This window comes from Camarhynchus parvulus, unplaced genomic scaffold (assembly GCF_901933205.1).
Source record: "Camarhynchus parvulus unplaced genomic scaffold, STF_HiC, whole genome shotgun sequence".
In the NCBI taxonomy this organism is placed as follows: Eukaryota; Metazoa; Chordata; class Aves; order Passeriformes; family Thraupidae; genus Camarhynchus; species Camarhynchus parvulus.
Window position 1 is genome coordinate 51698 of NW_022147737.1, and position 25414 is coordinate 77111.

General features: G+C 51.1%; 1 protein-coding gene across 1 annotated transcript; it reads left to right on the forward strand.

Moving 5' to 3' along the window:
* Nucleotides 1–99: 99 nt before the first annotated feature.
* LOC115915879 (ATP-binding cassette sub-family F member 1-like) lies at nucleotides 100–24462 on the forward strand. Its single transcript, XM_030969589.1, has 26 exons — nucleotides 100–190; nucleotides 747–793; nucleotides 1413–1499; nucleotides 2418–2562; nucleotides 3010–3044; nucleotides 3805–3906; nucleotides 4728–4796; nucleotides 5657–5716; nucleotides 7073–7150; nucleotides 7733–7813; nucleotides 8900–9022; nucleotides 11177–11280; nucleotides 12390–12475; nucleotides 13172–13311; nucleotides 13986–14134; nucleotides 15388–15471; nucleotides 16085–16209; nucleotides 17303–17415; nucleotides 20312–20483; nucleotides 21253–21325; nucleotides 21691–21763; nucleotides 22349–22381; nucleotides 23045–23214; nucleotides 23549–23612; nucleotides 23864–23939; nucleotides 24344–24462. The coding sequence occupies exons 1-26, from the start codon at nucleotides 103–105 to the stop codon at nucleotides 24460–24462; spliced, it is 2496 nt and encodes an 831-aa protein (XP_030825449.1). The 5' UTR covers nucleotides 100–102.
* Nucleotides 24463–25414: the final 952 nt, after the last annotated feature.

Below are 25414 nucleotides of genomic sequence, written 5' to 3' on the forward strand. Positions count from 1 at the left end.
AGCAAACGAAGCGCGTGCGCGGTGGGCGGGGTTTGAGGAAGAGCGGACCAATGGGAAGCGGCGTCGCGGCCCGGAAGCAGCTCGGGGCGGCGGTGGCGGCGTATGCGCAGTGCGCGGTGCCCGGCCATGCCGAAGGGAGCGCGGCCGGCGGGGGCCAAGCAGGAGGAATGGAAGGGGGGGGAGGAGGAAGGTGAGACCCCCGGGAATGGGGGGGGCAGGAGGGGGAGACCCCCGGGAGGGGACCCCGAAATGGGGGGAGACCCCCGGGATGGTGCCCTGGGGTTGGGGGGGATGAGGGGGAGACCCCCGTGAGGGGACCCCCCGGGATCGAGAGGGGGACCCCAGAAATGGCGGGAAAAGGGCGGGACCCCCGTGAGGGGATCTCAGGACTGAGGGGGGACCCTGGGCTGGGACCCCGGGGAATGAGGGGAGGGAAGAGGGCGAGACCCCCGTGAGGGGATCCCAGGATTGAGAGGGGGACCCCAGAAATGGCGGGAAAAGGGCGGGACCCCCTGAGGGGACCCCGGGACTGAGGGGGGGTGATGAGGGTGAGACCCCCGGCACTGAGGGGAGCCCCCCTGGGATTTTGTACCTTTTTCTTTTCCCCCACTTTTTTCAACCCAAACCCCCCAGTTTTGGGGAAACCCCTCCCCAAACCAACCCCCGAATTTTGGGGGAGGGGTCTCCCCCCAAACGTTGGGATTTTGGGGCTCCCCCAGACCCATTGAACCCCCCCTGCCCCACAGAGCAACCGCTCAAGAAGGGCAAGAAGGACCGGAAAGGCAAAAAATCCGTGAGTGACCCCTGACCTTTGACCTCTGACCCTCCCCCAAAATCCTGAGGACCCCTCCCCCAATCCTAAAATTCCAGGACCCCAAAATTCCTGGATTCCTCCTCAAAATTCCCAAATATTTCCCCCAAAATTCCCGGATATCCCTTCGAATTTCCCATTTTCCCCCCAGAATTCCCACATTTTCCCAAAATTCCCAGTTTTTACCTTAAAATTCCTGGATTTTCCCAAGATTCCCAAATTTCCCTCCAAAATTCCCAGATTTTCCCAAAACTCCCGGATTTCGCCCCAAAATTCTCAGATTTCCCCCCCAAATTCCTATTTTTTCCCCAAAGTTCATAAATTTTCCCAAAACTCCCAGATTTCCTCCGAAAATTCCCAGATTTCCTCTCAAAATCCTCATTTTCCCCCCCAAATTCCCAGATTTTTCCCCCCAAATTCCCAGATTTCCCTTCAAAATTCCCTTTTTTTCCCTCAAAAATTCTCAGTTTTTTCTCCCCGAAATTCCCAAACTTACCCAAAACTCCCATTTTTTTCCCCAAATTCCCATTTTTTCCCCAAAACTCCCGATTTTCCCCCCAAAATTCCCGGATTTTCCCAAAATTGCCGTTTTTCCCCCCAGTTCTTCGAGGAATTGGCCGAGGAGGAGAAGGCGGCGCCGGCCCCGCCCCCTCCCGCCCCCGAGAAGGAGGGGCCGGCACCCGCCCAGGTTAATTATGCTAATTAGGTTGATTAGTTATGCTAATGAGGTTGATTAGGGAGGCACTTGTGAGAGGGAGGGGTGTGAAGGGGCGGGGTTAGAGGAAAGGGTTAATGGAAGTGGGAGGGGCTTATTTGGGTGGGGTTTAGTGGGAGGGGCTAAAGGGGAGGAGCTTAAAAGGGGCGGGGTTAGGGGGAAAGGGGAGGGGCTGAAAGGGAAAGGGGTGGGGCTAAAGTGGGTGTGGCACAAAGAGGTGGGGCTAAAAGGCATGTGAGTTAAAATGGGTGGGGCTAAAAGGGGTGTGGATCAAAGGGGAGGGGCTAAAAGCTAAAAGGGGAGGGGCTAAAAGGGGTGGAGTCAAAGAGGAGGGGCTAAAAAGGCTGGAGCTAAAAGGGTGGGATTCAAGGGGAGGGGCTAAAGTGGGTGGGGCCAAAATGGATGGAGCCAAACGAGAGGAGGTAAAATGGGTGGGGCTAAAAGGGGTGGGGCTAAAGGAGGTGGGGCTTAGAGGGGAGGGGCTAAATGTGGCTTAAAAGGGGTGGGGGCTCAAGAGGGTGGGGCTAAAAGGGGTGGGGCTAAAAGGGGTGTGGCTAAGTGTAGCCAAAGGGGTGGGGCCAATTGGGAGTGAGTTAAAGGGGAGGGGTTTAAGGGGGTGGGGCTAAAGGGGGTGGGGCTTAAAGGGGAGGAGCTAAATGTGATTAAGAAGGGGTGGGGCTAAAAAAGGCGGGGCTTCAATGGGAGGAGGTAAATGTGATTTAAAAGGGGTGGGGCTAAATGGGAGGGATTAAGGCAAATTAGGGGAGGGGTTCATAGGGGAGGGGTCAAAGTGGGCGGAGCCAACACCAGCCTGGCTCCAGCACACCGGGCATTAATCAAGAAGCTAATTAAGAGCTAATTAGCATAATGACCGCTCGTTAATCGTCCCAGGGCTCGCGGCGGAAGCGGGACCGGCGGAAGGAGGGGCGGCGGCCGCGGGGGGCGGAGCCTGAGCCCGAGGAGGCGGAGCTAAGCCGGCGGCTCCAGGCCCTGGCGGCTGCTGCTGATGAGGAGGAGGAGGAGGAGGAGGAGGAAGGTCCTGGAAGGGAATTTGGGGGTCCTGGGGGGGATTTGGGGGTCCTGGGGGGGAATTTGGAGTCCTGGGGGGGAATTTGGAGTCCTGGAAGGGAATTTGGGGGTCCTGGGGGGGATTTGGGGGTCCTGGGGGGGATTTGGGGGTCCTGGAAGGGAATTTGGGGGTCCTGGGGGGGATTTGGGGGTCCTGGGGGGGATTTGGGGGGTCCTGGAAGGGAATTTGGGGGGTTCTGGGGGGATTTGGGGGTCCTGGGGGGGATTTGGGGGTCCTGGGGGGGAATTTGGGGTCCTGGAAGGGAATTTGGGGATCCTGGAAGGGAATTTGGGGTCCTGGGGGGGATTTGGGGGTTCTGGAAGGGAATTTGGGGTCCTGGGGGGGATTTGGGGGTCCTGGGGGGCTCTGAGCCCTCGGGGACCCCTCAGTGACCCCCCCAAAATGTGCCCACAGCTCCAACGGGGAGGAGGGGAGCGAGGAGGAGGAAGGTGAGGGGGAAAATGGGGGAAAAAGGGGGGAAAATGGGAAAAACTGGGGGAAAAACCACACACCAAAAAAAGTGGGGAAATGGAAAAAATTGGGGAAAATCCTGAGAAAAAAATGCGGGGAAAATGGGGAAAAAATGGGGGAAAAGACATTAAAAAAGGGGTAAAATAAGAAAATATTGAGAAAATTTATAAAAAAATGGGGAAACGTTGAAAAATGGGGAAAAGGCACAAAAATGAGAGGGAAAATCCACAAAAAATGAGAGGGAACATCCACAAGAAAGGGGAGTAAATCCAGAAAAATGGAGAAAATCCCCAGAAAATTGAGGAAATCTCAAAAAATGGGGAAAAGTTCTCCATAAATAGAAAACTTCATAAAATATGGGGGATATCTCTCAAAAAAAAAGGGAAAATCACAAAAAATGTGAGGGTAATCCACAAAAATGGGAAAAATTCTCAATAAAATAGGGAAAACCTCCTGAAATAGGGGAAAAATCCCTAAAAATGTGGGAAAAATCCCCAAAATTGAGGGGAAATCATCCAAAAAATGGGGGGAAAAAGAGAAATTTTAAAAAGAGAGAAAATTCTCCTTATATGGGGAAAAAAGTTTCCCAAAATGGGAAGTTTTTGAAGGAAATTCTTTTAAAAATGAGAAAAAAGTGGAAAAAATGTGGAATTTTGGGAGGTTTTGGGGTGTAAAGGTGGGAGGAGGGGAATTTGGGGAGGAAATGGAATAATTGGGGATTTTTGGGGTTTTTTTTAGGGTGGGAATGTTTTTGCTGCCCTGAACCAGGAGCAGAGCGAGGAGGAGGAGGAGGAGGAGGAAGAAAAGGAGAAAAAACCCAGCAAGGGCAAAAGCAGCAAGGTGGGGGAGGCTGAGGGGGAAAACCCAAAATTTCTGGGGGGAAAAAACCCCAAAATTGCTGCAAAAAAACCCCCACAATCCTGGGGAAACCCCAAAAACTAAAAACTTTCAAATCCACCATAAAAACCCCAAATTCCTGGAAAAAAAAACCCCAAAATCCTGGGGAAACCCCAAAAATTAAAAACCTCCAAATCCATCATAAAAACCCCAAATTCCTGGAAAAAAACCCCCAGAATTCTGGGGAAACCCCAAAAATTAAAAACTTCATATTCTGTCTCGAAAACTCCCAATTCCTGGGAAGAAAACCGTCTAAAATCTCTGAAAAGAAACTTAAATTTTTGGAAAAACACCTCAAAATCCTGAAAGAAATCCTGAAATCCCCCCCCAAAACCCCCAAAATCCTGAAAAAAATCCCAAATTCCCGGAAAAAAACCCCAAAATCTCTCAAAAAAAACCCCAAAATCTTTCAAAAAAACCCAAAATCCCTCGAAAAAAACCCCCAAAATCTCTCAGAAAATTTCTGAAATTCCTGAGGAAAAAACCTCAAAATTCTTGGATAAAAAACCCGGAATCCCCAAAAAACTCCCAAAATCTCTCAAAAATCCCCAGAATTCCTGAAAAAAAAACCCCAAATCCTTAAAAACCTCCCAAAATTCCTCAAAAACTCCTAAATTTCTGGGCAAAAACCACAAAAACCCTGGAAAAAAATTCTCAAAAAATCCCAAAATCCCTTAAAAAAAACCCAGAATCCCTCAAAAAAAAACCCAAAATCCCCCAAAATCTCCTTAAAAAAAATCTCTTTTTTTTTTTGCACTGCCAAGGAGGAAGAGGAGGCTGAGAAGAAGAAGAAGAAAAACCCCAAAAAGGAAAAACCCAAAGGGAAGAAACAGGTGCAGAATTTGGGGTTTTTTTCCCCAATTTGGGTTTTTTTTCCCCCTATTTTGGGGTTTTTCCCCAATTTTGGGGTTTCCCCCCCAATTTTGGGGTTTTTTCCCCAATTTGGGGTTTTTTTCCCCCAATTTTGGGGTTTTTTCCCCCATTTTTTGGGGTTTTCCCCCCATTTTGGGTTTTTTCCCCCCAATTTTGGGGTTTTTCCCCCAATTTTGGGGTTTTTTTCCCCAGTTTGGGTTTTTTCCCCAATTTTGGGGGTTTTCCCCCAATTTTAGGTTTTTTCCCCCAATTTGGGTTTTTTTCCCCCCAATTTTGGGGTTTTCCACCCATTTTTGGGGTTTTTCCCCCAATTTTGGGTTTTCCCCCAATTTTGGGGTTTTCCCTTCATTTTTGGGGTTTTTTCCCCCAATTTTGGGGTTTTTTCCCCCAGTTTGGGGTTTTTTCCCCCAATTTGGGTTTTTTCCCCCCAATTTTGGGGTTTTTCCCCCAATTTTGGGGTTTTTCCCCAATTTTGGGTTTTTTTCCCCCCAATTTTGGGATTTTTCCCCCATTTTTGGGGTTTTTTTCCCCAGTTTGGGGTTTTTTCCCCCAATTTTGGGGTTTTTTCCCCCAATTTGGGTTTTTCACCCCAATTTTGGGGTTTTTCCCCCAATTTTGGGGTTTTCCCCCCAATTTTGGGGTTTTTTCCCCCCATTTTTTGGGTTTTTTCCCCCAATTTTGGGTTTTTTTCCCCATTTTTGGGGGTTTTTTCCCCAATTTTGGGGTTTTCCTCATTTTTTAACATTTCCCCGTTTTTGGGGACCCAAAATGTCCCAAATTTTGGGGATTTTTTTCTCATTTTTGTCCCCAAAATCCTCAGGGGAAATGCCCCAGCGATGAGGATGAGGCCGAAGGCTCCGAGGAGGCTCCGGGCAGGAAGGTGAGGGGGGAATTGGGGGGAATTGGGGAGATTTTGGGAAAAAACCCCAAAATTTGGAATTTTTGGGGTTGAAGATGCCAAAATTTGAGATATTTTGGACTTTTTTGGGATTGAAGACTCCAAAATTTGAGGGTTTTTGGGTCAAAGACTCCAAAATTTGGGGGTTTTTGGGGGTTTTGGGGGATGTGAGACCCCAAAATTTGGGGTTTTTTTGGGGGGTTACACCCAAAAATTGGAGTTTTTTTGGTGGAAAACCCCAAAATTTGGGATTTTTAGGGGTGAAAATCACAAAATGTGGGTTTTGTTGGGAGGGGGTTTGGGGGTGAAGACCCCAAAATTTGAAGTTTTTTGGGACGGAAATGTGAAAATTTGGGTTTTTTTGGGTGGGAGATTCCAAAATTTGGGTTTTTTTGGGGTTTTTTGGGATTGGTGAGACGTGAAAATTGAAGATTTTTTGGGGTTTTGGGGACAGAAATCACAAAATTGGGGGGTTTTGGGGATTTTTTTTGGGGTAGAAAACCCCAAAATTTGGGGTTTTTTGGGCATTTTGGGGAAGGCGTTCCCAAAATTGGAGATTTTTGGGGGAGGTGAGACCCCAAAATTTGGGTTGTTTTTTGGAAATTTGGGGTGGGAGACTCCGGAAGTTTGGGGTTCTGGGGATGGAAATTACAAAATTTGGGGGTTTTGGAGGTGAAACCCCAAAATTTGGGGTTTTTTTGGGGTTTGATTCCAAAATCTGGGGGTTTTGGGGGAAGAAGGCCCCAAATTTTGGGATTTTTGGGATTTTTTGGGAAATGAGACCCCAAATTTGGGGATTTTTGGGTTTTTTGGGATATGAGACCCCAAATTTTGGGATTTTTGGGATTTTTTGGGAGATGAGACCCCAAATTTTGGATTTTGGGGTTTTTTGGGAGATGAGACCCGAAACTTGGGGATTTTTGGGTTCTTTGGGATATGAGACTTCAAATTTGGGGATTTTTGGGTTTTTTGGGATAAGAGACCCCAAATTTTGGATTTTTGGGGTTTTTTGGGATATGAGACCCCAAATTTTGGGTTTTTGGGATTTTTGGGAAATGAGACCCCAAATTTGGGGATTTTTGGGTTTTTTGGGATAAGAGACCCCAAATTTTGGATTTTTGGGGTTTTTTGGGATATGAGACCCCAAATTTTGGGATTTTTGGGATTTTTTGGGAAATGAGACCCCAAATTTTGGATTTTTGGAGTTTTCGGGATACGAGACCCCAAATTTGGAGTTTTTGGGACTTTTTGGGAGATGAGACCCCAAATTTGGGGATTTTTGGGGTTTTTGGGAGATGAGACCCCAAATTTGGGGATTTTTGCCCCATTTTGGGACAGAACAAGTTCGGGGCCCTGAGGGACGAGGATGAGGAAGAGGAGGAGGAGGAGGAAGGAGCCCGGAAGGGGAGCGAGAACGTGAGTTTGGGGAATTTGGGGGAATTTGGGGGATTTTGGGATATTTTAGGGAAATTCAGGGATTTTGGGGGTCATTTTAGAATATTTTAGGTTATTTTGGGGTTAATTTGGGATGTTTTGGGGTTGTTTTAGATATTTTTGGGGTATTTTGGGGCTGTTATTTGGGATATTTTGGGGCTATTTTGGGGAATTTGGGGGATTTGGGGGTTTTTTTTATAGGAATATTTTGGGGTTATTTTGGAATATTTTGGGGTTTTTATTTGGGGTATTTTGGGGGGGTTGTTGTAAAATCTTTTGGGGTTTGTTTGGGATATTTTGGGGATTTTTTTGGGGGGATGTTTTGGGATAATTTGGGGATTTTTTTGGGATATTTTGAGGATTTTTTTTGGGACATTTTGAGGATTTTTTGGGGATGTTTTGGGATAATTTGGGGTACGTGGGAGAATTTCGGGGTTGCTTGGGATGTTTTGGGGATTTTTTGGGTTTCTTTTGGGGTGGTTTGGGGATGTTTGGGGTATTTTGGGTATTTTGGGTATTTTTGGGTCATTTTTGGGTCATTTTTGTTCATTTTGGGCTCCCCAGGAGGAGGAGGAGGGGGCGGGGCCGAGGGCGGGGCCGGACGCCCGGGTCAGCAAAAAGGAGAAGAAGAAAATGAAGAAGCAGGTGAGGGGCGGGGCCTCAAGGGGGCGTGGCTTAGCCGCAGGGGCGTGGCCTAACTGGGCATGGTTGGGGGGCTATGGCTGTGGGCGGGGCTTAGCACAAGACGGTCGCTGTTTGGGGGTGTGGCCTGAGGTGGGTGTGGCTTCATAGCTGGGTGTGGTCACGCATGTGGGTGTGGCTTAACTGGGTGTGTCTGTGGGTGTGGCCTAACCAGGCCTGGCTGTGGGTGGGTGTGGCTTGTCTGGGCATGGATGTTTGGGGGCGTGGCCTGAATGGGTGGGGCCTAATTGGGTGTGGGCTTATGTGGGTGTGGCTTAACTGTGTGTGGCGCTTTGGAGGTGTGGCCTAACTGGGTGTGGTTCTTTGTGGGTGTGGCCGAAGTGAGTGTGGTTTAGTGGGTGTGGCCTGGCTGGGTGTGACTTCATGTGGGTGTGGCCTAAGTTGGTGTGTCTCTTTGGGGGTGTGGCTTAATGGGTGTGGCTTAATGGGTGTGGCCTGTCTGTGACTTCCGGTGGGCGTGGCCATACCAGGTGTGGATTTTCTGGGGGTGTGTCCAAACACGTGGGCGGGGCTTATCCCAAGACCATTGCCACATACGTGCATGTCCCATCGTGGGCGTGTCCAGGTGGGCGTGGCCAAGTGGGCGTGGCCTATTGTCCCCGCCCAGGCAGAGTTTGAGCGGCAGGTGGCGTCAATGTGGGTGGCAGCCATGACAGTGGGCGTGTCCTGGTGGGCGTATCCCACAGTGGGTGTGTCCCATGATGGACACACCCCTTTGTGGGCGTGGCTTGACCTCCCTGGCCACGCCCAGCTGGAGTTTGAGTGGCAGGTGGCGTCGCTGCAGGCGACGGCCATGACAGGGGGCGTGTCCCAATGCGTGCATCCCACAGTGGGTGTGTCCCATGATGAGTGTGACCTTGTGGGCGTGCCCCGGTGGGCGTGGCCTGGCTGTTGGCCCCACCCATTCGCACTTTGAGTGACAGGTGGCGTCGCCGCGGGCGGCGGCCATGACAGGGGGCGTGTCCCGCTGGGTGTATCCCGCCGTGGGCGTGTCCCTGATGGGCGTGGTCTGTGTGTGGCCCCGCCCAGGCGGAGTTTGAGCGGCAGGTGGCGTACGTGGGCGGCGGCCATGGGCGAGCGGCGACTTCGCGTGTCGCAGGCCGAGCTGTGCGGCCGCGCCAGGCCATGCTGGAGAACGCCTCCGACATCAAGGTGGGCACGGCGCACCTGGGGGGGCAGAGCGCACCTGGGGAGGGGCAAAATCAATCTGGGATGGGGCAAAATGCACCTGGGATGGGGCAAAACTCACCTGGGATGGGGCAAAATGCACCTGGGGGGGCAGAGCGCACCTGGGGAGGGGCAAAATCAACCTGGGGAGGGGCAAAACTCACCTGGGGGGGGCAAAACGCACCTGGGATGGGGCAAAATCAACCTTGGGGGGCAGAGCGCACCTGGGGAGGGGCAAAACTCACCTGGGGAGGGGCAAAATGCACCTGGGGGGGGAAAAAGGGCAAAACTCATCTGGGGAGGGGCAGAATGCACCTGGGATGGGGGAAAACTCACCTGGGTGGGCAAAATTCACTGGGGGAGGGGCAAATCTCACCTGGGATGGGGCAAATCTCACTGGGGGAGGGGCAAAAGGGCAAATCTCACCTGGGGACCTCAGACCCCACTCAGGGTTCCCATTTCCCCCCCCCCCCCATATTTCCCCCCTTTTATTCCTTGGTTTTTTCTGGTTTTCCCTTTTTTTCCCTGTTTATTCCCCATTTCCCCCCGTCCATTTTCCCCATTGGTTTGTTCCTGTTTCCCCCCCTTTTTTTTCCCATTTTTCCCCGTTTCTCCCGGTTTTTTTTACTTCCTATTTTCCTCCATTTCTTTCTATTTATTCCCCATTTATTCCCCATTTCCCCCCCATTTATTCCCCATTTGTTCCCCATTTATTCCCCATTATTTTCCACCCATTTTTCCCCATTTCCCCCCCCATTTATTCCTCATTTGTTTCCCATTTATTTCCCATTTATTCCCCATTTATTCCCCATTATTCCCCATTTATTTCCCATTTCCCCCCCATTTATTCCCCATTTATTTCCCATTTATTTCCCATTTATTCCCCATTTATTTTCCACTTCCCCCACATTTATTTTCTATTTATTCCCCATTTATTCCCCATTATTTTCCACCCATTTATTTCACATTTATTTCCCATTATTTTCTACTCATTTTTCCCCATTCCTCCCCCATTTATTTCGCATTTATTTCCCATATATTCCCCATTTATTCCCCATTTATTCCCCATTTATTTCCCATTATTCCCCATTTATTCCCCATTTATTTCCCAATTATTTCCCATTTATTTCCCATTTATTTCCCATTTATTCCCCATTTATTTCCTATTTATTCCCCATTTATTCCCCATTTATTTTCCACTTCCCCCCCATTTATTCCCCATTTATTCCCCATTTATTCCCCATTATTTTCCACCGATTTATTTCACATTTATTTCCCATTATTTTCCACCCATTTTTCCCCATTCCCCCCCCCATTTATTCCCCATTTATTTCCCATTATTCCCCATTTATTTCCCATTTATTCCCCATTTATTTCCCATTTATTCCCCATTTATTCCCCATTTATTTCCCATTTATTCCCCATTTATTCCCCATTATTTTCCACCCATTTATTTCACATTTGTTTCCCATTATTTTCCACTCATTTTTCCCCATTTTCCCCCCATTTATTCCCCATTTATTTCCCATTTATTTCCCCATTTATTTCCCATTTATTTCCCATTTATTTCCCACTTCCCCTCTATTTATTCCGTATTTATTCACCCATTTATTTCCCATTTATTTCCCATTTGTTTCCCATTTATTCCCCATTTATTCCCCATTTATTCCCCATTATTTTCCACCCATTTGTTTCCCATTTATTTCCCATTTATTTCCCATTTATTTCCCATTTATTCCCCATTATTTCCCCCCCATTTTCCCCCCATTTTTTCCCATTTTCCCCCCATTTTTCCCCATTTTCCCCCCATTTATTTCCCATTTATTCCCCACTTACTCCCCATTTATTCCCCATTATTTTCCCCCCATTTTCCCCCATTTTTTCCCATTTTCCCCCCATTTTTTCCCATTTTCCCCCCATTTTTCCCGATTTTCCCCCCATTTATTTCCCATTTATTCCCCATTATTTCCCCCCATTTTCCCCCATTTTCCCCATTTTCGCCCCATTTATTCCCCGTTATTTCCCCCTCATTTTCCCCCATTTTTTCCCATTTTCCCCCCATTTTCCCCCCATTTTCCCCTTGTTTTCCCCGTTTTTGCCCCGGTTTTCCCGTTTTCCCCGCTTTTTGCCCCGTTCCAGCTGGAGAAGTTCAGCATCTCGGCGCACGGCAAGGATCTCTACGTCAACGCCGACCTGTTCATCGTGGGGCGGGCGCCCGCCTATGACCTCGTGGGGCCCAACGGGTCCGTTTGGGGTGAAATCCCCGCGGTTTGGGCAATTCGGGCACTTTGGGGTTAATTCGGGCGGTTTTGGGCAAAAACCTCGAAATTTTTGTGGTGAATTTTGGGGTTTTTGGGCAAAACTCCCCGCATTTCTGGGGTTCATTCTGGGGGAACATTTCTGGGGGTTTTGGGGTTAATTTGGGGGATTTTGGGGTTGGTTCTGGAGATTTTGGGCAAATGTGGAATTGTAGGGCTAATTCTGGGGTTTTGGGGGTTAATTCTGGGGGTTTGGGGTAAAATCAGGATTTTTGGGGTTAATTCTGGGGTTTTGGGGGTTAATTCTGGGGGTTTGGGGAAAAATCAGGATTTTTGGGGTTAATTCTGGGGGTTTTGGGGTTAATTCTGGGGGTTTTGGGGTTAATTCTGGGTAAGTTTTGGGGGTTTTGAGGTTAATTTTGGGGATTTTAGGGTTAACTTGGGGTTAATTTTTGGTTAATTTTGGATGAATTTAGAGCCAATTTAGGGGGTTAATTTTGGTGGTTTTGGGTTAATTTTGGGTTAATTTGGAGTTCGTTTTTGGTGAATTTTGGGGTTAATTTTGAGTTAATTTTGGGTGAGTTTGGGGTTAGTTTGGGGTTAATTTTTGGTGGTTTTTGTTAATTTTGGGTGAATTTAGGGTTAATTTTAGGGGTAATTTGGGGGTTTTTTGGATGAATTTTGGGGTGTTTTTTTGTGTTAGTTTTGGGTTAATCTGGGGTTAATTTGGGCTGGGTTCTGGGTGAATTTTTGGCGTTTTGGGTTAATTTGGGGTTAATTTTGGGGTGAATTGAGGGTTAATTTGGGGTTAGTTTGGGTTTCATTTTGGGGTACTTTTGGGTTAATTTTGTGGTTAATTTTGGGCTAGTTTTGGGTGAAATTTGGGTGTTTGGGATTATTTTAGGGGCGAATTTGGAGTTTAAGTTGAGGTTAATTTGGGGTTAATTTTAGGGGTTAATTTTGGGTTAGTTTTGCGTGTTTGGGGTTAATTTTGGGTGAATTTGGAGTTTAATTTAGGGTGAATTTAGGGTGAATTTTGGGTGAATTCTGGGTTGATTTTGGGGTGAATTTGGGTGAATCTGGGTGTGTTTCAGGAAGGGGAAGACGACGCTGCTGAAGCACATCGCCAACCGAGCCCTGAGCATCCCCCCCAACATCGACGTGCTGCTCTGCGAGCAAGGTGGGCACACCTGGGCACACCTGGGGGGGCTGGGATACACCTGGGATACACCTGGGCACACCTGGGCACACCTGGGTACATCTGGGTACACCTGAGATACATCTGAGATACACCTGGGTACACCTGGGCACACCTGAGATACACCTGGGCACACCTGGGGGCACCTGGGCACACCTGGGGGGGCTGGGATACACCTGGGCACACCTGAGATACACCTGGGCACACCTGGGCACACCTGAGATACACCTGAGATACACCTGGGTACACCTGAGATACACCTGGGCACACCTGGGCACACCTGGGGGGGCTGGGATACACCTGGGCACACCTGAGATACACCTGGGATACACCTGGGGCACACCTGGGTACACCTGGGCACACCTGGGTACATCTGGGCACACCTGGGTACACCTGGGCACACCTGGGCACACCTGGGCACATCTAGGATCTCACGTGTGCCTTACTTGTGCAAAGGTTGTGATCAATGACACACCTGTGTGTTACCTGTGTGTTACATGTGTGTTACATGTGTGTTACCTGTGTTATTTACCTGTCCCAGAGGTGCTGGCCGATGACACACCTGCGGTGCAGGCCGTGCTCCAGGCACACGCTGTGTGTTACCTGTGTGTGTTACATGTGTGTTACATGTGTGTTACATGTCTCACCTGTGTTATTTACCTGTATTTACCTGTGCAGAGGTGCTGGCCGATGACACACCTGCGGTGCAGGCCGTGCTCCGCGCCGACACGAAGCGCCTGCGGCTCCTGGACGAGGAGCCGCGCCTGCAGGGGCTGCTGGAGAGCGGCGACGACGCGGCCGCCGAGAGGCTGGAGAAGGTACCTGGGGGCACCTGGGGGCACCTGGGGGCACCTGGGGGCACCTGGGGGCACCTGGGGGAGGCTGGGCTACACCTGAGATACACCTGGGCACACCTGGGCACACCTGGGGGTACCTGGGGGGCACTAAAACGCATCTGGGCGCACCTGGGCACACCTGGGGGTACCTGGGGGCACCTGGGGGCACCTGGGGGGCACTAAAACGCACGTGGGCGCACCTGGGATGCACCTGGGGCACCTTAAACCACACCTGGGGGGGATTAACCTCACCTGGAGCCACCTGGGGAACACTGGAGAGGTCACGTGGAGGGTCTTGAAATCACACCTGGGATACACCTGGGGGGCACTAAAACACACCTGGGCACACCCGGGATACACCTGGGCACAGCTGGGGGCACCTGGGATACACCTGGGCACAGCTGGGGGTACCTGGGCACACCTGGGATACACCTGGGGGGCATTAAAACACACCTGGGATACACCTGGGATACACCTGGGATACACCTGGGGGCACACCTGGGGGAGGCTGGGATACACCTGGGCACACCTGGGCACACCTGAGGTGGCTTAAACCAAACTTGGGGGGGATTAACCCCCACCTGGGGGGGATTTCCCCGTTTCAGCCGCACCTGGGGGGCCGCGGGTGCCGCGGCTGACCCCCCTCACCTGCGCAGGTGTACGAGGAGCTGCGCGCCATCGGCGCCGCCGCCGCCGAGGCCAAGGCGCGGCGCATCCTGGCCGGGCTCGGCTTCACGCCCGAGATGCAGAACAGAGCGACCCGCAAGTTCTCGGGGGGCTGGAGGATGAGGGTCAGCCTGGCCAGGTAAGCACAGGTGGGCTCAGGTGGGCTCAGGTGAGCTCAGGTGAGCTCAGGTGGGCTCAGGTGGGCTCAGGTGGGTTCAGGTGGGCTCAGGTGGGTTCAGGTGGGTTCAGGTGAGCTCAGGTGGGCTCCAGGTGGGTTCAGGTGGGCTCGGGTGAGCTCAGGTGGGCTCAGGTGGGCTCAGGTGGGTTCAGGTGGGTTCAGGTGAGCTCAGGTGGGCTCAGGTGGGCTCAGGTGGGTTCAGGTGGGCTCAGGTGAGCTCAGGTGGGCTCAGGTGGGCTCAGGTGGGCTCAGGTGAGCTCAGGTGGGCTCAGGTGGGTTCAGGTGGGCTCAGGTGAGCTCAGGTGGGTTCAGGTGGGTTCAGGTGGGTTCAGGTGAGGGGTTGGGATTGGTGTCACTGGGGAATTGCACACCTGGAAGTTCTTGGGGGGGGATGGAGGATGAGGGTGTCCTTGGCCAGGTAAGGACAGGTGTGCCAAGGTGAGCTCCAGCTGTGCCCAGCTGCCCCCAGATGCCCCCAGGTGTGCCCAGGTGTATCCCGGGTGTCCCCAGGTGTGCCCAGGTGTATTCCAGATGTATCTCAGCTGCCCTCAGATGCCCCCAGGTGTATCTCAGGTGCCCCCAGATGCCCTCAGATGCCCCCAGGTGTATCCCAGGTGTAACCCAGGTGTATCCCAGGTGTGCCCAGGTGTGCCCAGGTCTATCCCAGGTCTATCCCAGGTCTATCCCAGGTCTAGCCCAGGTGTATCCCAGGTGTATCCCAGGTGTAACCGAGGTGCCCCCAGATGCCCCCAGGTGCCCCCAGGTGTGCCCAGGTCTATCCCAGGTATATCCCAGGTGTATCCCAGGTGCCCCCAGGTGCCCCCAGATGTATCCCAGGTGTATCCCAGGTGTATCCCAGGTGTATCCCAGGTGCCCCCAGGTGCCCCCAGATGTATCTCAGGTGTATCCCAGGTGTATCCCAGGTCTATCCCAGGTGTCCCCAGGTGTGCCCAGGTGTATCCCAGGTCTATCCCAGGTGTATCCCAGGTGTGCCCAGGTGTGCCCAGGTCTATCCCAGGTGTCCCCAGGTGTATCCCAGGTCTATCCCAGGTCTATCCCAGGTGTGCCCAGGTGTCCCCAGGTGTGCCCAGGTGTATCCCAGGTGTATCCCAGGTGTATCTCAGATGCCCCCAGATGCCCCCAGCTGTGCCCAGGTGTATCCCAGGTGTATCCCAGGTGTGCCCCAGGTGCCCCCAGCTGTGCCCTCCCCCCAGGGCTCTGTTCCTGGAGCCGACGCTGCTGATGCTGGACGAGCCCACGAACCACCTGGACCTGAACGCCGTCATCTGGCTCAACAAGTGAGGGGCTCGGGGCGCTTCGGGGCACTTTGGGGCACTTTGGGGCACTTCGGGGAATTTCGGGGATTTTGGGGGCAGATTCTGAGATTTTGGGCGATTCTTGCTGAGTTTCTAGGGATTTTTTTGGTTGGTTTTTTTTTTTTTTGCAATTTTTTAGGGTTTTTTTTTTTTTGGGGGGAATTTTTTTTTTTTTTTTTTGGAGTTTTTGGTGGGAGGTTTTTTTTTTTTTTTTGCTTTTTTAAAAATTTTTTTTTTTTAATTTTTGGAGGGGATATTTGGGAATTTCCTTTTATTTCTTAGGATTTTTTTTTTTTTACTTTGGGGAATTTTATTTTTTAAATTTTTTTAGGCTTTTTTTTTCCCTTCCAAATTCCTATTTTTCCCCAAAATTCCCATTTTTCCTCAAAATTCCCATTTCTTCTCCCAAAATTCCCTTTTTTCCCCCAAATTCACGTTTTCTCCTAAAAATTCCTTTTCCCCCCAAATTCCTTTTTTTTCCCCCCAAAATTCCCGGTTTTTTTCCCCAAAATTCAGTTTTTTTTCCCCTAAATTTCTGGTTTCCACCCCGAATTTGCCCTTTTTCCCAAAATCGCGGTTTTTGCCCCCGTTTCAGTTACCTGCAGAGCTGGAAGAAGACGCTGCTGGTGGTGTCCCACGACCAGGGGTTCCTGGACGACGTCTGCACCGACATCATCCACCTGGACAGCCAGAAACTGCACTACTACAGGGGCAACTACAGTGAGATTTGGGGCAAGAAACGGGGGAATTGGGAAAAAACGAAAAAACGGGAAAAAACGGTGAAAAAACGGGAAAAAATGGTGAAAAAATGGCAAAAATATGGAATAAAATGGGGAAATGGGAGCTGATCGAGCTGGACAGGCAGAAGCTGCACTGCTGCCACGGGAACTGCAGTGAGATTTGGGGCAAAAAACGGGGAAATTGGGGAAAAATGAAAAACCGGAAAAAAAGGAAAAAAAAAAAGGGAAAAACAGTGAAAAAATGGCAAAAATATGGAATAAAATGGGGAAATGGGAGCTGATCGAGCTGGACAGGCAGAAGCTGCACTGCTGCCATGGGAACTGCAGTGAGATTTGGGGCAAAAAACGGGGAAATTGGGGAAAAACGGGGAAAAAATGGGAAAAAACCAGGAAAAAAATAGCAAAAAATTTTGGATAAAAATGGAGAAATGGGGGCTGATCCAGCTGGGTTCCCCGTGATTCTGCTGCTGTGGGAGTTGCAGTGAGAAATGTGGGAATTGCAGGAATTTTGGGTGGAGAAATGGCAAAAATGGGAAAAAGCGGAAAAAATTGGAAAGAGAGTCTGGGAATTTTGGGAATTTTGGGTGGAAAAGTCAGGAAAAAATAAAGAGGGGGGGAATGGGGAAAAAAAGAGGGAAATGGGGCTGGAAATTGGGAAAATTGGGAATGAGAATAGAAAAAAAGGTGAAAAATTGGGGGAAATTGGGAAAAAAAGGGAAATGGGAGAAGGGAAAATTGGGAATAAAGGGGGAAAACCAGGGAATGGGAATGAGGGAAAAATGGGGCTGGAAATTGGGGAAATTGGGGAAAATTTGGAACGGAAACAAGGCAGAAAAAAAGGGAAAAAGAGATCAAGAAGGGGATGGGAATTGGGGGCAAATTGGGAAAAAAAGGGGGAGGAAAAATTGGGAATAAAAGAGGGAGGAAATGAGGAGTGGAAGAGAGAAAATTGGGAATGTTGGGAGCAAACAGGGAAAAAAAGGGAAAATTGGAATGGAGGGGTCGGGAACGGCCCAAAATCACAAAAAATTCCGGAAAATTCCTGAAAATTGCCCCAAATTTCCCATTTTCAGTGACTTTTAAGAAGATGTACCAGCAGAAGCAGAAGGAGCTGCTGAAACAGTTTGAGAAACAGGAGAAGAAACTGAGGGACCTCAAAGCCGGGGGGAAATCAACCAAGCAGGCGGTGAGGGCTCCTCAACCCCCAAAAAAAACCCAAAACCCCCCCAAAAAAATCACAAAATCCCCCCCAAAAACCCCAAATCCCTTAAAACTCCAAAAAGTCTCTTAAAAATCCCAAAATCCCCCCAAAAAACCCCAAAATGCCCCTCAAAACCCCAAAAAAACCACTCCAAAGTTGCCCCCAAAAAATCACAAAATCCCTCCCCAAAAAAACTCCCAAAGAAACTCCAAAAACCCCCAGATTTTCCCAAAAACCCCAGAATTTGCTCCCAAAATGCAGGAGAAGCAGACGAAAGAATCCCTGACCTGCAAGCAGCAGAAAATGCCCCCAACAACCCTGGAAAAGGCCCCAAAAAAACTCAAAAAAACCCTGAAAAAACCCCAAATTTTCCCCAAAACGCCGGAATTTCCCCCGAAATCGCAGGAGAAGCAGACGAAGGAGGCGCTGACCCACAAGCAGCAGAAAAAATCCCCCCCAAAAACCCCTGAAAATCCTCTAAAAAACCCCAGAAAAAAAACCAAAAAACCCCGAAAAAAACCCAAAAAACCCCGAATTTTCCCAAAATGCCCGATTTTGCCCTGAATTCCAGGAGAAGCAGCAGAAAAAATCCCCAAAAACCCCAGAAAATCCCCAAAAAAACCTCAAAAAAACCCCCAAAAAACCCCGAAAAAAACCCTGAAAAAAACAAAAAACCCCAAATTTTCCCAAAAACGCCAGAATTTCCCCCAAAGCATTGCAGGAGAAGCAGACTAAAGAAGCGCTGACCCGCAAGCAGCAGAAAATGCCGCCCAAAAAACCCGGAAAATCCCCTAAAAAACCCCAGAAAAACCCGGAAAAAACCCCAAAAAACCCCGAATTTTCCCAAAAACGCCGGAATTTCCCCCGAACCGCAGGAGAAGCAGACAAAGGAGGCACTGACCCACAAGCAGCAGAAAATCCCCCGAAAAACTCAGGAAAATCCCCCAAAAACCTCAAAAAAACCCCCCAAAAACCTGAAAAAAAACCCCAAAAACCCCCAAAAAACCCGGAAAAAACCTCGAAAAACCCTGAATTTTCCCAAAAATGCTGGAATTTCTCCCAAAACATTGCAGGAGAAGCAGACTAAAGAAGCCCTGACCCACAAGCAGCAGAAAATCCCCCCGAAAAACCCCGGAAAATCCCCGAAAAAACCTCAAAAAAACCCCCAAAAACCCCCAAAAAAAACCCCGAGAAAACCCGGAAAAAACCCCAAAAAACCCCAAATTTTCCCAAAAACGCCGGAATTTTCCCCGAATCGCAGGAGAAGCAGACGAAGGAGGCGCAGACCCGCAAGCAGCAGAAAATCCCCCCAAAAACCCCAGAAATCCCCCAAAACACCCCGAAAAAAACTCTGAAAAAACCCCAAAAAAACCCCCAAAAAAACCCCAAAAAACCCCGAATTTTCCCAAAATGCCCGATTTTGCCCTGAATTCCAGGAGAAGCAGCAGAAAAAATCCCCCAAAACCCCGGAAAATCCCCGAAAAAACCCCGAAAAAACCCCCAAAAAATCCCGAAAAAAACCCTGGAAAAAACCAAAAAACCCCAAATTTTCCCAAAAACCCCCGAATTTGCCCCAAAACATTGCAGGAGAAGCAGACTAAAGAAGTGCTGACCCGCAAGCAGCAGAAAAAGCCCCCCAAAAACCCTGGAAAATCCCCGAAAAAACCTCAAAAAAACCCCCAAAAAACCCCCCGGAAAAACCCGGAAAAAACCCCAAAAAACCCCAAATTTTCCCAAAAACGCCTGATTTTCCCCCGAATCGCAGGAGAAGCAGACGAAGGAGGCACTGACCCGCAACCAGCAGAAAATCCTCCCCAAAAACCCCAGAAAATCCCCCAAAACACCCCGAAAAAAACTCTGAAAAAATCCCAAAAAAACCCCAAAAAACCCCGAATTTTCCCAAAAACGCCCGATTTTGCCCCAAATTCCAGGAGAAGCAGACCAAGGAGGCGCTGACCCGCAAGCAGCAGAAAATCCCCCCAAAACCCCTGGAAAATCCTCTAAAAAAATCCCCAAAAACCCCGGAAAATCCTCTAAAAAACCTCAAAAAAGCCCCCAAAAAATCCCGAAGGAACCTGAAAAAACCCCCAAAAAAACCCCAAGAAACCCCGAATTTCCCCAAAAACGCCGGAATTTGCCCCGAACCGCAGGAGAAGCAGACTAAAGAAGCCCTGACCCACAAGCAGCAGAAAATCCCCCCGCAAAACCCCGGAAAATCCCTGAAAAAACCTCAAAAAAAAACCCCAAAAAACCCCCAAAAAAAACCCCGAGAAAACCCGGAAAAAACCCCACAAAACCCCATATTTTCCCAAAAACGCCGGAATTTTCCCCGAATTGCAGGAGAAGCAGACGAAGGAGGCGCAGACCCGCAAGCAGCAGAAAATCCTCCCCAAAAACCCCTGAAAATCCCGTAAAAAAATCCCCAAAAAACCCAGAAAATCCCCCGAAACACCCCGAAAAAAACTCTGAAGAAACCCCAAAAAAACCCCAAAAAACCCCGAATTTTCCCAAAAACGCCGGAATTTCCCCCGAACCGCAGGAGAAGCAGATGAAGGAGGCGCTGACCCGCAAGCAGCAGAAAATCCTCCCCAAAAACCCCAGAAAATCCTCTAAAAAAATCCCCAAAAACCCCGGAAAATCCTCTAAAAAACCCCAAAAAAACCCCAAAAAACCCCGAATTTTCCCAAAAACGGCCGATTTTGCCCCAAATTCCAGGAGAAGCAGACCAAGGAGGCGCTGACCCGCAAGCAGCAGAAAATCCCCCCCAAAACCCCTGGAAAATCCCCTAAAAAATCTCAAAAAACCCCCAAAAAAACCCCGAAAAAACCCTGAAAAAACCCCGAATTTTCCCAAAAACGCCTGATTTTGCCCCGAATTCCAGGAGAAGCAGACCAAGGAGGCGCTGACCCGCAAGCAGCAGAAGTGCCGCCGCCGGGCGCCCTCGGAGGACGCGGCCGAGGCGCCGGAGCTGCTGCGGCGGCCGCGGGAATATTGCGTGCGCTTCACGTTCCCCAACCCGCCCCCCCTGAGCCCCCCCGTGCTCGGCCTGCACGGTCAGACCCCAAACTCGGCCGTTTTGGGGTTTTTACGGGATTTTTTGGGGATTTTTGGGGCATTTTTGGGGTTTTTTTCCGTAATTTTTGGGGGATTTTGAAGGACGGTTGGGGCGGTTTGGGAGGGGTCTGGGGGGGCATTTGGGAGGATTTTTTGGGATATTTTGGGTTGGTTAGGGGGGATTTTGGGGTAGTTTTGGGTTTTGGGGGTGATTTGGGTTGGTTTTGGGGTGATTTGGGGTGATTTTGGGGGGTTTCAGGGGTTTTTGGGGTGATTTTGGGTGTGGTCTGGGGGGAGATTTGGGAGGATTTTTTGGGAGGTTTGGGGGGAATTTCTGGGATTTGTGGAGATTTTGGGTTTTTTTTTTTTCCATGATTTTTGAGAGATTTTTGGGGGGTTTCAGGTGGGGTTTGAGGGGATTTCGGGAGGATTTGGAGGGGATTTGTGAGAAGTTTTGGGAGGGTTTGGAGGATTTTGGGGCAGTTTTGGGTTTTGGGGTGGTTTGGGTTGGTTTTGGGGTGATTTTGGGCGGTTTCAGGGGGTTTCAGCCCCAGGATTTGTGCGGTTTTTGGGGGACTTTTGGAAGCTTTGGGGAGGATTTTTGGGGGTTGGGGATTTAAGGGGATTCCTCACGAGAAAATTCAGAATTTCCCCTTAAAAATCCCAAATTTCCCCCTGAAAAAATTGCAAATATTCCCCAAAAATCCAGAATTTACCCGTGAAAATTCAAAATTTGCCCCCAAAAATCCCAAATTTCCCCAAACCCAGGAGTGGATTTTGGCTACGAGGGGCAGGAGCTGCTGTTCAAGAACCTGGACTTTGGCATCGACATGGAATCCGAGGTGGGACCCCAAAACGGCCCCCAAAACCCCAAAAACGGCCCCCAAAAACCCCCTGGGGGGGTCGCGGGGGCCCCTCCTGACTGGGGACCCTCCCAATTTCCCCCAAATTTGCCCAATTTCCCCCAAATTTGCCCAATTTTCCCAAATTTTCCCCAATTTTCCCCCAAAATTTCCCCAAATTTTCCCCAATTTTCCCCAAATTCTCCCCAATTCTCCCCAAATTTCCCCCAAATTCTCCTTAATTCTCCCCAAATTTCCCACAGATTTTCCCAAATTTTCCCAAATTCTGCCCAAATTTCCCCGAATTTCCCCCAATTTTCCCCATTTTTCCCCGGATTTGCCCAATTTCCCTCGATTTTCCCCCAGTTTGCATCGTGGGCCCCAACGGGGTGGGGAAGAGCACCCTGCTGCAGCTGCTCACCGGCGCCCTGACACCGGTAATGGGGCAAAAAACCCCAAAAACGGGAAAAATGGGGTTGGGGGGGCTGAAAATGGGGGAAAAACCACAAGAAATGGGAAAAGGGACTAAAAAACGGGGGAAATGAGCCCAAAAATGGGATTGGGGACCCCGAAAATCAGAAAAGGGAGACTGGAAATGGGGAAGAGGATCCCAAAAATGAAGAGGAAAATCGGAATTAATGGAAATACCCAAAAATGGATCCCAAATTCCCCAAAAAATGCCCCAAAATCCTCAAAAATGGGAGGGGAGAGATCCCAAAAATTGGGGAGGAAGGATCCTAAAAATTGGGGGGGAAATAGCAAAAGAATGGGGGGGAAAAAATCCCAAAAATGGTAAGAGGAACACCCAAAAATGGGGGAAATATCCCCAAAAAATTGGTGGGAAAAGCCCAAAAATAGGGAGGGAAAAATCCCCCAAAAAGGGGGAAAATATTCCCAAAAATTGAGGTGGGAATCCCCAAAAATTGGGGCAAATTCCCCCAGAAATGGGGACAGGCCCCAAAATTCGCCAAGACCCCAAAATCGGCATTTTTCTAACCCTTTCCTCCCCGATTCCTCCGCAGCTCCGGGGGCAGATGAGGCGCAACCATCGGCTGGTAAAGGGGCGGGGCCAGAGGGGGCGGGGCCTAAATGGGTGTGGCAGCAATGCCTAATAGAAGGGGCGGGGCTTAATTGGGTGTGGCCAAGGCTGCGATTTCACATTAAAGCATAAAAGGGTGTGGTCGCTAAGGGGGCGTGTCCCAATGGGGATGGGCGTGGCCTCACCTGGATGGGTGTGGCCACTTCTGAAGACAAATTTGGGGTGGGGGAGGAGCTGATGGATGTGGGCGTGGCCTGAGGGCGTGGTCACGACCCCGCCCACCCTCACCTGCAGAAGGTGGGGCTCAGAAATAGGGGGTTGGTGTGGCTGGTCAGAAGTGGGTGTGGCCATTCCAGGATGGGTGGGCGTGGCCTGCGGGCATGTCCCTGGCCCCGCCCACAGAAGGCGGGGTTTGTTAACCAGCAGGGAGAGTTGGCTTTAGCAGGTCAGGGGTGGGGCTGTGAGCTCTGAGGTGGGCGTGGCTGTGCTCAGGTTGGTGGGCGTGGCCTGTCTGACCCCGCCCCTTTCCCCGCCCCCTGCAGAAGGTGGGATTCTTTAACCAGCAGTGGGGGATGGGTGTGGTTGGTTATGAGTGGGTGTAGCCGCTCTAAGGTGGGCGTGGCTGTGCTCAGGTTGGTGGGCGTGGCCTGCCTGACCCCGCCCCTTTCCCCGCCCACAGAAGGTGGGGTTCTTTAACCAGCAGGCGGCCGAGCAGCTGCGCCTGGAGGAGACGGCGGCCGAGTTCCTGCAGCGCAGCTTCAACCTCCCGCACCAGGAGGCGCGGCGCTGCCTCGGCCGCTTCGGCCTCGAGGGCCACGCCACACGCTGCAGATCGCCCAAGCTCTCGGGTGGGCGGGGCCACCACCAGGGGGGCGGGGTCGGCGTGGCTAGCGCCTGGGAGGGCGTGGTTAGATCCTAGGTGGGCGTGGCTAGCACCTTGGGGGGTGTGGCTAGTGCCAGGGAGGGTGTGGCTAGTATTTTGGAGGGCGTGGCTAGTGCCTGGGGGTGTGGCTATGGCCTGGGAGGGTGTGGCTAGTGTCTGGGAGCTGTGGCTAGTGCCTGGGGGGCGTGGCTATGACTTAGGAGGGTGTGGCTAGTACTTGGGAGGGTGTGGCTAGTGTCTGGGGGGCGTGGCTACAGTCTGGAGGGGTGTGGCCTGTGCGTAAGCCCCCCCTTGCATGGCCGGGCAGAAGGCCCGGGTGGTGTTTGCTGAACTCTCCTGCCGGGAACCCGACGTGCTGATCCTGGTGAGGGGGCGGGGCCTGAGAGAGGTGGGGCCTGCGAGGGGCGGGGCCTGCAAGGGGCGGGGCCAGGTGTGACCTCACCTGAGTGACCCCTCCCCACCTCCTGTTCTCGTTCCAATCACAGCCCTGGGTGTGGTTTGGGTGGAGTCTGGGTGGGGTCAGGAGGGCGTGGCCACGCTGGAAGGGGCGTGGTCACTCTGGGAGGGGCGTGGCCAGGTGTGAGCTCACCTGAGCCGCCTCGGCCCCGGGACGAGAGCCCACCAACAACCTGGACATGCGAATCCATCGACGCCTTGGCCGGCGCCATCAACGAGTACAAAGGGAGGTGGGGCCTGGGCGGGGCCTGGGCTGGGTGGGTGGAGCCATGGTGATGATGTCACATTTAGAATCAGGGAGAGGGACCCCAAAAATGGGAAAAGGGACCCAAAAAATGAGGAATAGGGACCGAAAATGAAGGGGGAAATGTGAATTGGTGGGAAAGAAAATACCGAAATTGGGAAGGGAGAGGCTCAAAAATGGATCAAAAATAGCCCAAAATTGATTAAAAATTCCTAAAAAGATGTAAAAATGCCCCAAAATGGATCCAAATGCCCTAAAGTGCATCAAAAATACCCCAAAGACGTATCAAAAACGCCCCAAAAATGGGTCAAAAATGCCCCAAAAAGCTCCAAAAACTGCCCGATAACGGACCCCAAATGATGACATCACGGCGACGTCGCTTTGTGACGTCATAGCGGTGATCGTGGTGAGCCACGACGCCCGGCTGATCACCGAGACCAACTGCCAGCTGTGGGTGGTGGAGGAGCAGGGCCTGAAGCCAGATCGACAGCGACCCGGCGACTACAAGCCTTGAGGTGCTGGGCTGGGCGCGAGGTGGTGCATACCCGACCGCGGGAGTGACCGCCACAGTGACCGGTAGTGACCCACAAGAGTGACCCGCAGTGACCACAGTGACCATCAGAGTGGCTGAGTTACCTGCAGTGGCCAGCAGGGGGCAAAAGAAAGAATAAACAGTGGTGGAGCAATTTGGTGTGGGCGTGGTCCCGTATGTGGTGTGGTCAGTGTGGACGTGGTCAGCACCAGAGTGACCGCAGTTACACGCAGTGACCACCAGCGAACGAAAAGAAAGAATAAATGGTGGAGGGAGCAATGGCGGAGTGGGCGTGGTCTGTGTGGGTGTGGTCAGTGGTCATTGTGGTCAGTGTGGGGTGTGGTCAGCATGGCCAGTGGTGAGCACTAGAGTGACCACAGTGACCACTGGAATGACCAAGTGACCGCAGTGAGCGATGGGCGGCTACAGTTACCTACGAGTCACCGCCAAGGGGAGCGCAGGAAGAATGAACTGTGGTGGCGCAATGGCGGAGTGGGCGTGGTCAGTGTGGGTGTGTGGTCAGTGTGGGCGTGGTCAGTACGCGGTGACATCCCTGCCCCCCTCCCACGGTTTTCTGCACTGACCCCAAGAGTGACCCGGAATGACCCAGGATGACCCCAGGATGACCCCAGCTTTCCCGCCCCTCCCCCCACACGGCACTCTCATTTCAGGGGTTTCTCCCCAAACTTTATTAATAATGTACAAAATATACAAAGGGGGGTGTTTGCCTCACTAAAGATTTTCACAGGAAACAGCGTCCCGCGCGCCCACACGGCCCCCCCCCACCCCGGCCCCTCCCCCACCCCGGCCCCTCCACCCCCCAAGGCGGCGGCAGCGAGCAGGCGGGGAGAGGGGGGGAGCGGCACAGCTGATGGGGGGAGGAGTAGAGGGGAGGGGAAGAGGCTTTCCCCACCCCTCCCCACTCCACAAAAAT